This window comes from Seriola aureovittata, chromosome 3 (genome assembly GCF_021018895.1).
Source record: "Seriola aureovittata isolate HTS-2021-v1 ecotype China chromosome 3, ASM2101889v1, whole genome shotgun sequence".
NCBI classification, from domain to species: domain Eukaryota; kingdom Metazoa; phylum Chordata; class Actinopteri; order Carangiformes; family Carangidae; genus Seriola; species Seriola aureovittata.
In genome coordinates, this window is record NC_079366.1 from 11,441,075 (window position 1) to 11,452,288 (window position 11,214).

The 11,214-nt window shown below is 39.7% G+C and overlaps 1 protein-coding gene across 2 annotated transcripts; it reads right to left on the reverse strand.

The window, feature by feature from the left end:
- Window positions 1–1,019: 1,019 nt before the first annotated feature.
- On the reverse strand, window positions 1,020–10,405 carry caly (calcyon neuron-specific vesicular protein). Of its 2 annotated transcripts, none has more exons than XM_056372788.1 (5): window positions 10,196–10,405; window positions 6,932–7,094; window positions 6,218–6,334; window positions 5,491–5,604; window positions 1,020–3,140 (listed from the first exon to the last, which is right to left on the reverse strand). In XM_056372788.1, the coding sequence occupies exons 2-5, from the start codon at window positions 7,058–7,060 to the stop codon at window positions 2,895–2,897; spliced, it is 606 nt and encodes a 201-aa protein (XP_056228763.1). In that variant the 5' UTR covers window positions 7,061–7,094; window positions 10,196–10,405; the 3' UTR covers window positions 1,020–2,894. The 2 variants fall into 2 exon arrangements, with proteins under 2 accessions (XP_056228763.1, XP_056228762.1); XM_056372787.1 differs by having other exon boundaries at window positions 1,020–3,143; window positions 10,196–10,401.
- Window positions 10,406–11,214: the final 809 nt, after the last annotated feature.

Sequence of the window (11,214 nt, forward strand, 5' to 3'; positions counted from 1 at the left end):
TGAAGGTTTACTTGTAACTCCTCAGGATGATGTATCACTTTACTTGTAGGGGCAAAGAAAGTAACTAATTGAGGTAATTAGTGATTAATTAGTCATTATTAGTTTGTGCCGCTCAGCAGCTGATTCAGAGTTGATGAGGAATGACTCATGAGGAGGGTTTTTAGTAGGTCACTCCACCAGCCAGATTAGCAGATATTAAGATAGTATATCCTGGTGTGTTTTCAAATTACTCATCAATATAGTACCTTATTGTTAAGTGTGTGTTGTAGTGTTTGATCGTCACTATTGACGCATTAATGTGTAAGCAGCATTTTACTTTTACAGCTGGTTGAGGTGGAGAGAATAAAACAATTCTTTATGTTGTTAGGTAATTGAATCTACAACAAGTCATATTTATATTATAAGCTCTGTATCTAATATGTAAAGTAACCCTGTTAAATAAATATATTTCTGTTTAAGTTGCTTTATAGTAACTACTTTACTGCAACACTAAAATGCAAATGGGCACACTTACATAATTAGTGCTTTTTCAATTTTGAACGCAGGACTTTTACTTTTAATGGAGTATTTTCAACTTGTGGTTTTGCTACTTTTACTTAAGGTACATCCACCAACTTCAGATAAATGTGGTGGAGTAAAAAGTACATTAAAAGTTTGCCTCTGAAGTGTACATAGAGAGTAGCATAAAATAAAGAGGTCAAGTACCCCAAAGTGTACATATGTATAATAGCTACATGAGTATTTCCAGGCCCTGCATTTATCTGATAGCTATACTTTAATGATTTCACCTACAAAGCACATGATGAACTCATGTACTTAGCTACATTCAACTACTGATAATACTCTAAGTTGTAAAGTTCCTGCAGCATTTTGGTTAAAACAAAAAAAAGAAAAGCTCATGAATGTTTTTTGTTAAATCCAACCACCAATATTTCATCAGTTTCGATGAATCATTAATTCTGCTCATTAGAGGCAATGAATCCAAATCAACGAGGCTCACGGTGAGAGAGAGAGAGCTCAACACTTAAGTCATTTATTCCTGTGCAGTCAGTGACATCAGAGCAGATGGGTCTGATGTAAATGTTTGGCACTTGAACCCGGGGGACAAGCTGTGCTGTGATCTCACATTCCTCCTACTCACATGCAGACTGTTGTTTCAAAATAAGATTTCCGCCATAATGGCAAGACAAAGAGAAACGATCAGTCAGACAAATTACAAGACTTGTCAGGTAATTTTCTCATTTCTGGTTGTTAAAAATCAACAATAGCTGTTTTTTGAGAGATGAACTTCACATGATTGTTTTTCCTCTCTTTAAAATAAATGTATGTAACAGTACCTTCAAAATTTGCAACCACGGGTTTTCCATTCAAAAGACACCAAATAATAAACACATAAATAGTCTGTTAATGAAATAAATAGAAAAATGTAAAGACTATAGACTTGTTTAGGTAGTACATTCTAAGCACTAATTACATCTCTTGCATGATTAACGCAGCTACATTCATATAAAGATCATGACAAGTTAACCCTGTGATTATTACAGTGTACATGTTGATTTACAAGGCTCTTACAGAATACTGACAGCAACGTAAATCAAAAACAAAATTAATGACAAAACTTGGATGGAGGATAATTGGCTAGTTTTTACAGTCACCTTACACACATGAACATATAGCATTACGGAAATGTAGAGGTTTTGTAATAATACATTAACTTCTCAAGTCTCATCCATAATTACAGTAAGTCACACACAGAGAATATAACGTGACAAGATTCTTCAAATGAAGACTTGTTCAGTGGCTTGGGAAAGTATTCAGGCAGCTTTACTTGTTCCACACTTCATTGTGTTTTATATTTAATTTAAAATGGATTAAATTTACTTTTTGGTGATTAACTCCACACACAATAACCCAAGAAAAAAAACACGTTTTACAGACTTCTGATCATTTGATACTTTCCAAAGCCACTGTGTGACTCTATTTTAAAACAGACAGAATGATTGTTGTTGTGTAACTCAAGTAACTTGCTGTGTAAGAGTTGACTTTAAAAACACACTTTCAGCAGACTTTAATTTTACAGAAATGTCATTTTCAGTTTTGAGATAATAAGATCAGGAATCAACTCATTCCATCAAATATTAAAATGGACAATTACAGTTCCTTGTCTTAATGGATGAAGAGTGAGCACATTCACTGCTGATTTCATACATTCCCCTCTAAGACTAAATGAATAGACGGTGAGATAACAAGATGGAGTGATGAGGACTTGTTATCTTCACTTCTTGCTCCGAGGTCTCACCTCGCTTCGCTTCTCTCACCTCCAACTTTCTCAGACAAGTACACAAATCATACAGTGTATGCACACAAACACACACACACTGCACATGAATGTAAATATGCATTTACAGTGTATTTACACGATTGTATACTACACACACACACACACACACACACACACAGAACGCAGTTGGCGGTGTTTTCTCATGACTCAGTAACACTGTAAAAGTCAGGCACATTCTCCAACACTTTAATAACATTCCTGCCTCTAACCACAACAACTCGCCACACACATACATACACACACACACACACACACACACACACCACCACCACAGTTGGGTATTAGCTTATATTAAATATTAACAGAATATAGTGGATTGAAGTTGATTGAACTTCTTTACGTTGTTGATTCAACCGTTTGGCAGATATTCAAATACTTTTAAGGTTTAGGAGCACCACTATAGACAAAAGAGTCAATGGACTGGTCTGGGAGAGGAAAAAGAAAACACACACCCACACACACACTCTCACACACACACACACAAACAAAAAGTAACCTACGTTACTGCCCATCACCATTTCCTCCTCTGATATCTGAATTTCCATCAGACCCTTCACTCCTCTCCCTCCAGCACTCCTTTTGGCGGCTCGCTGACTTGTTTTGCCACCTCAGCCTCCTTCAGAGCGCTGATGACTGGTAGCCATGGCGATGGCAGCTCAGGTCCAGTCCTCTTGACCTGGTTGAGGTGGCTGAGAGCAGCGTACAGCCCGGTGTCGGTGCCGCCATGGACCCCTGGCTCCTGCTGTTGCTGCTGCTGCTCTGTGTAGTACATCTCCAGAGCTGCCGGGGTGCAGTGCTTCTGCTGTGTCAACAGGAAGAAAAGAATATTGTCATTGGTTTCTACTGAGGTGACTGCCCCGACATTAACAGCACAGAAGAAAGTCTCCAGCAGAGGGTCAACACGGGCTCTGTTTGACAAAATCTAACAGCTTGTCTAAGTTAAATGAAGCCTTAGCGAACAGAGAGGTGAAATCATCGTCGTTTGAAGATGCGCGTGAACATTAACAGTTTCCATAGAGTCCTCAGTATATTGTGTTTTAGTTTATGTCAAGGTCAAAACTTTAAAAAAGTCTCAGGGTCAAAATGGCAAATTAATCAAAAATGATTCCAGGTGGGTGTTCCTTGTTCACATTTTATTTGCGGACATGTCAAATAGTTATATGAGTTTGGCTGCTCTATAGAGCTATAGAGCTTTCAACTGTATCGCATGGTCTTCATCAGCGGATGGAGTTTGGTCAGTGGTCATGGACTTAGCTCATCTTCGACTCCAAAACTACAAAGTAAAGTTTCATTTAAGATTATTTTGTCAAACAATCTCCAAAGGCAAGAAGGAAGTTTCAAGCTCATATTAAAAGGTCTGAAAAATGCATAACAGTGCAAGGAAACACAGTATTAAGAAAAGGAAAGACGATTATCAAACATCACGGACTGAAATGCAGAGAGGGACAAAACAACAGTAAATGTTTGTCTCGGAAAAGTCCTGATTTGTTAGTAAGAAAGTTCTTAAATGTTCAGGTTCTTTAAAGTTACATCACAGGCTTTTAAGTTCCTGTGATGTAAAACTGGCAATGGGTGTTTTGTCTTAACAACTTTCAACAGTATAAAATGTTGCACAAATGCTGTTCAAACCACTGCATCAACAGAAACCTGTATCATAAAGTCTTGATGACTACAAAGTCAAAGATGCACTGGAAAAAAACAGATTTTTATCTGTGGGGCCTGTTGCAACTCTCCACCAGCGGGAAACAAGTGAGAACAAATGTTTGTGTGATGGACAAAATGAGTTGTTCTTTAATAATCTGCACAACAAATGTTTCTACAAGTCAGATCAAAGGAGTGAAAATGCCTTCTGACAAAGGAGTTTTTCTTCATCCCAGTGCACAGATGAAGTTAAAGACTCACAGTAGCCTACCAATACACCACAGTTGCCAGGCTCAGCCCTGTTTTCACTTAAGGAAAAAGCATCCTTTGCAAGATATCCCAAGAGATTTTGAAGTGTGGAAAGCTGTGCAGCATGAGAAAGCTGTGCAGCATGAGACAACTTGGGTAAATTAAATAAAGCAAACTCAATGTCCACCCTGTTTATGTTGTATTTTGGAAAGAGCCCACTGAGTTATGCTGACCTCACAGGCGTTTCCCCTCGGAGGATCCACTACCTGACCCTCTCTCACAGCGAGGAGCCGAACTTCTCAAAAGCACAGCAGTGACTACGCCACCCTCCATCCTCACTCCTCTTTTTATGTCTCCAACAACACATTAACAGAAAAAAAATGCTGAAAGCAACTGTAACCGGCAAAAACTTCAAAAGCCTTGCCGGAAGGCCCCCCCCCCCTTCCCCTTCCTTGCTTCCCCCCTCACTGTTAAGCCTTTAATCACAGTTTAGTCACGCTCAGCCCTAATTAAAGACCCCTCCGATTCACAGGCAGGCGTCCCAATCTCTGCCTGACCAGAAAGCGAGCTGTGTCGCTCCCTCTCCCTCCTTCTTCCTCCTCTTCTCTGTCTCTCCCGATCTCTCATTTTCCTTTGCGAGACAGGCTCTTTAACTAACATGCGTGGCAGCGCTGGCTCGGTACATGATGCCTCCAAGGTGTCATTTGGAGATAATGAGTTTGGGTTTTTCTATCTCCAGTTTTCTGAGAATCCTCCTGAAGTGACTGATGTGAGGGTGTGCCGAGAAACAGGGCATCAAATGAGTTGTATTGTAGACTGTGTGAGTGCCCTTTGAGTGGATGTTGCACAGCCTACTACAGCCTGAATAATGTAATAAGAAGCTGATGTCCGAGGACGACACTGATGTGAGCTGCTTTTGTTAGTCTCTGATTTTCTACAGGAAGACAATGTGGCAGAAAGATATTTATCTTTCCTTTGATCATGTGAATCTACAAGTTTATGCATCTGTGTGCATGTGTCAAGTCAATTTTTATTTGTATAGCGTCAGTTCACAACATACGTTATCTCAAGGCACTTTCCAAATAGAGCAGGTCTAGACCCGCTCTACACTCAGTTCTAGCAGGTATAGTGAACATGACATCCAAAAACTCACCAAAACTGCAAAATGACATGAATGACCTGTGTATGTGAGCTTATCTTTTTTTGTGTGTGTGTGTGGGTGGGAGTACAAGTGTGTGTGCATGCCTGTGTGTGCTTACCCTAAGGATAAAACCCTCTGGGCAGGTTAGTTGGTCGTACCACATGGCTTTGTACATAAGCAGGAGGAGCAGGCTGGTCAAGAAGGCCAAAGTGATGAGGATCAGACCTGTGATCTGGACAACATGCACATGAACACACACATATATAATATACACATATATATCTATATGCATATATACAACACTTCAGCAACAAACATCATCAGTACTTAAAGGCTGGTAAAATAATTTTGGTTACTGTCAAATTCCACAAAAAGACCAAAACCTATACTTTCTGATTTCCATAACCCCAACCCCAGGGGTTTCCTACGGAAGATGTAAACATTCAAGAACAGGCAATGAATATAAAATGTCATTCATAAAAACAGTTGGATACCTCCATATACAGAGAACACAGTGTTCTGTTGGGGGCAATTTTCAGCTGCAGATTTATACCTCTTTGGTGCTTCAGTGAGTATTTAAGGCTCTGGTACGGCATATGTGGGACTGACTCCATGTCACCCAGTGTAATGCTGTGAGCCACACTGATGTGTTTTCCATAGTTTTTGAAAAACTATGGAGCTGTGCGGCACAGAGGAGATACCCAGACAATACTTGTTAATAGGATCAATTAATTGATGGTTTCAGTCTTTTTGTGGAATTAACAAGGAAAAAACTTAAAATAATGCCAGACTTATCCTAAAATAAGAATTTGTGCAGATTTCCTGTCGTCAAGTTGTTCTTGTACCTTGGCTTTCTCTGAAACATCACTGTAGAAGTTGATATTCAGTTTCTTTATGTTCGGAACGTACAGCTTGTTCTTCCTCTGCTGCAGCTGGTACTGTGTCGATGTCTTCACAATGATCTGAAGAAGAAACAATGATCTCTCACTGTGACTGTCCTGGAAAAAAAAATCTCAGATTCCCTAATTAGCAATTTGTTTATCCACTGAAAACACTGTTGTGGATGTCTAAAAATACATGTGCATCATTTGCAAAAGCAACCAGTTCAAATTGGTGCCTTAAACACATATTTGGGAGCTACAAAGTGTTTTTTATGTTAATGTGTTAACACCTTCTAATCAGCCTGTGGAACATCCTGTGTTGCTGAGTACATCATCCAGCCAAAATATGATTGTGAGAGCTTTCTTTGTGCATTATGCATTCGATGAAGTGCTTACATCGCATGGGCTGATGCCATGGTTTTAACCCGGGACAGTAAGTAAGGGAAGGTAAATACAGCAGTCTCAGTGTTGGGGCTTATGCTGGAAAGGTAAGTACGCCCACATTAATTTTAATGGTGTGTGACCAGACATGTTCTGCAGCGAGACACAATTTGTTGGCTATTTCTGTAATGCTGTAATGCATGGTTTTGTTGTGGTTGGTGTGCAACTTAGAAACACAGTGTTTCAGTGAAAAACAAAACGTAAGTGGGCAGGCACATAAACACACGCTGTACTTACCTTGTCTGCGAATGGCTGCTGGAGCTGGTTGACCTCCAGGGGTGTGATGAGGGGGATGTTATCAAAGCCGTCGTCCGCAGACGGCTGCTTCTCCAGCTTCTCAGACAGATTACTGCCCAGTTTCACCATGGCTGCTCAGCTGCCTGAAAATGCCTGGATGGATCTGGAAAGCAGGGATGGACAGCTCAAGTCGGACTGACTCAGACTGTGTGTGCTGTGACCAAATGTGACAGCACTGCTTGAACTGAGGGTCCTGCCAGGATATGTAGGACGGCAGATAAAATGACAGTGTGATGTGTAAAAATAGGACACGGTGGGAGTAATATAGACCACACCAAAAGAAGAATCCAAGAAAAAGTATTTCTGAAAACAAAATTCAGTTTTCAGCAATGCTAGGAGAATGGCTCTAGAAATAGCAATGTTGGTTAGTCCACCACTTTGGTCCAACAAATATCTTACATGGACTGACTTTTTATCTGGTGTCATGAACAAGTCAAAATTCAGATGTATCTAGTACACTAGACTAGTTTGTGACCAAATACCTGCAAAATTAGAGCCATCTCCATCAGCCTCAGTTGTACTTTGTGTTTTGTGCTAATTAGCAAATGCTAGTAAGATGGGAACATGATAAACATTACACCTGCTAAATATCAGCATCTTAGCATTGTCATTCTGAGCATGTTAGCATGCTGATGTTAGTATTTAGCTCAAGGCAAGCCTATGCACAGCATCACTGAGCTGCTATCATGGCTGTAAAGTTGTTAGTCTTGTTAGCTTGTTAAATCAAACAATACATTCTACATAATAGAAAAACACTGTGTATATTTGTAACTTATTTGTATCTGGTACTAAAACTGAAGTATAAAAATGACTGGGGAGAAGTCTCGCGCTGGTTGCCTGGCAACAAGAAAAAGCCAGACACATAGGCTACTGTATCCATCCCGTAAAACCACATTGTATTGTTTTTACACTTTAGTTTTAGCATGGATTAAACAACCGAGATAGAGTGTACTGATTTGTGATCTTCAGAGGTCCTGAGAGGGGGATTTTTTTATGTGCGAGCAAAGCAAGGCTAGCTGTTTTCCCCTTTTTTCAGTCTTTATGCCAAGCTAAGCTAACTGGCTGCTGGTTTCATCTCTCATAGCCTATTGACCATAGAGACAAAAGAGTGTCATCTAACTCCTGGCAGGACAGCAAACAAACACAAGCATATATTGAGCTATTCCTTTAACAATTGCCTAGTTACTAATTCAATCAAGTTATGGTAAGCAGAATTCTAATTATGTGTATTAAAGTGGAGGCGTATTTAAATAACTACAGACTTCTGTGTTTGCGGCCCTACTCACAGAGAAGCCTGTTGTCTTCCTGTTTATCAAACCCATCAGTCTAGAATAAACATGTTTCATAACTACTGTGTGTGATTCATCTTGTATAACTCAGCCCCATCTCCTCCACCAGCGTCTTATTAATGTTTGTCATCAACATGTAAATCCAAATCCAGCACCAGCACGACTCTGAACGCCTCCCTGCTCCGCTAATACTCCATTTTCTCTCCTTGATCAAATGATCATCTAAAAGTGGAGGGAAGAGGTGAGGAGCCACTTATCTCATTCACACACTGCAACACAACACCTTCCCCCAGCCAAGGACCCCACGGGCCCACTGACGCCAGTGACTCACAGTGATGATACACACACCAGGAGGCAAAGAGCTACAGTTTTTATGCTGCAGGAGAAATCCCCGGTGCACAGGAAATGTGTTTTTGATAAAGGAGATGCAGGATCATTAACAAAGGCCACGGGACATGTCAACTGAGTGATTTGCTAAAGAAGTATATACAGTTTATAGGTTGTCATGAAGTGGAAACCCTGTATGATAACATTGATGATTTTATGTTTTAATTTCAGGCTTTTCTGTTGGTTTAGAAACTATATGGCATTATTTCATAAAAAAAAAAACAGAATGTAAAAACGAGTGTTAATTCTGAAATTTTGATATTTTGGACTTTTCACCAGACCTACAAACCAATCAATCAAGAATACAGGTGCAAAATAATCACCTCTATTGTATATTGTGGAAAAGACAAAGATGTGTCTTCCTTTGCAGAATCTGTTCATGTATTTCTTTCAAATTTTGATTTCAGTTTGAAATAAATGGATATTGAATTCGGTATATTACTCAAGATTAAATTGTCCTTGGTTTGTGTGGTGAGTGGGCAGTTTAAGTGGTCATTTGTGCTCGACCACCATTTTTCTTCCCCACAGTTGGAGTGAAATGTGGGTACGATGAATCATGCTGAATCTGTGATTAACAAATGAGGCGAGAGTTGCTGTCAAACACCCAGTGCTCCCACAATCTGACAGGGAACAAGTCCAGCAACTGAAAGAGCTACAGATGACTTCTTTTTTACACGCATAGCCACCACTTTTTAATTAAATTTTATCCATTGTAAAAAGGCTGCTGATATCTGAATGATGGCACGACATTACAGTTTAATTCATCAGGGTACCTTCACATACACTCATCAACAAACGGGGCAGTGAAGACACAGCTTTCTGAAGGTGAATACACATGGTGTTAGGAATAGGTAAGAGCGGGCTGTTTGCAGGCTGTGCTTCTCAAAGTTCTTCAGGGTTCACTGGCCATGCATATCCGAACTTGCTGCATTGAAGACTGCTGCAACAAGATACACAGGCTATGTAACCAGAGGAATCAGAGAGCCGAGATATACAGCAGCCACACATGAAATGGATATAAAGGGCTGATAAAAAAACTATTTTCTATGTAATTATGGCTCTAAATGAAGTGTTATATCAGTCAGTCTTTGCATATAGGCTACTTGGATGATTTTCAATCTCACACTGTACATTTTCTAAATTAGGGGGCTTCTTTTGAGGACTTAATTAAAACAGCCCAAAGCCATAAAATCAAAACATACTTATATAATTGTAGCTTCTTATATAATGTGGAGGTACAGCGCAAATTACAACGCAGTTCAGCCTGTCACAGAGACATAGCCTCATCATCCAGATAAAGGTGGCATGCTCGTCCATTCATTCCATAAAGCAGATGAAAAAACATGAACTACCTGTACTAAAGCCATTAAACGCATCATGTGAAGAAACATCTCTCATATATAGCGAAATATTCCGCAGATGTTTGGGCTCTTTTTTTTTTTTTTACCCGTAAACACGCCTCTACAATACACAGAGACACCACTGCAGTCACAGAAAATATACTGAAGAGAAGAGAATATAAACTTACTGTGGTTTTCTGTGCTCTCCGGTCGCCTGTGGATGGGATCGGACCTCGCTGATGCTGACGGGGACTCGGTGTGAGCGCCGGTTGCCGTGGTGATGTGTGATTCACGGCAGGACTGCGCATGTAATTCAGCCTGGAGCGGCTCCGTCCTCCGGAGGAAACTGGCAGCTCAGTGTGAATGCGCATCTCAACGCGGCTCACGGGGATTGTGGCTGATCAGGAAATTGCGTTTTGTCTGGTGGAAAATAATCATATCTGAGTGTTTGTCATCAGTGTGGTACGACACAGCGTGGTTTCCCTTTGAATGGAAAACACTCACAAAAGAGTCTGAATTACAAACCAGAGATTTATTCAATAGCTGCAAAGTATTTAAGCTTTATTTGCTTTTATACTGATGTGTGTTTCCGCGGATCAACAAAACGCAAGACAAAGGCGGAATTAAATGGCAGGCTACAATAAGATAGTTGGCCACATCTTAATATGCAAATGGATTTTTTAAAACCCAGACTCATGCAACAACTTATTCCGTATGTAGAATTAGTTTGGGATATTAAACCTTGTTCTCAATTAAGTTAGTGTTTGTAAAGTCCAGACTGAGTTAACCCTTTTTCAGCATTTCCCTTAGATTGCCACATTACAGTGCAGCATCACGTGTGCTTCTGCTGACCTCTGGAAAGTGTTGGAGAGTAACTTAAATGACATTTACGCAAGTCCTGGACTCAAATGCAGCTTTGAGGTTCTTCTGCTTGAATATTTCCATTTGCTTTCTACTTCTACTCCACTATTTTTTAATTTTTATTTTATAGGGATTCCTTGATAAATACATGAATAAAAACTGATTTCTTATTACAACTACATTATAGATTTCTATTGACCATTTATTACATGTCCTGCTGCTTATAAATGCTAAATAGATAAAACGTCCCAGCAGTATAAGTAATAAGTAGTTGACATTAATATGAAAATTCTGCTTAAATATTAATGTGTTTGTAGTATTAATCCAATAATATAATATAACTCTA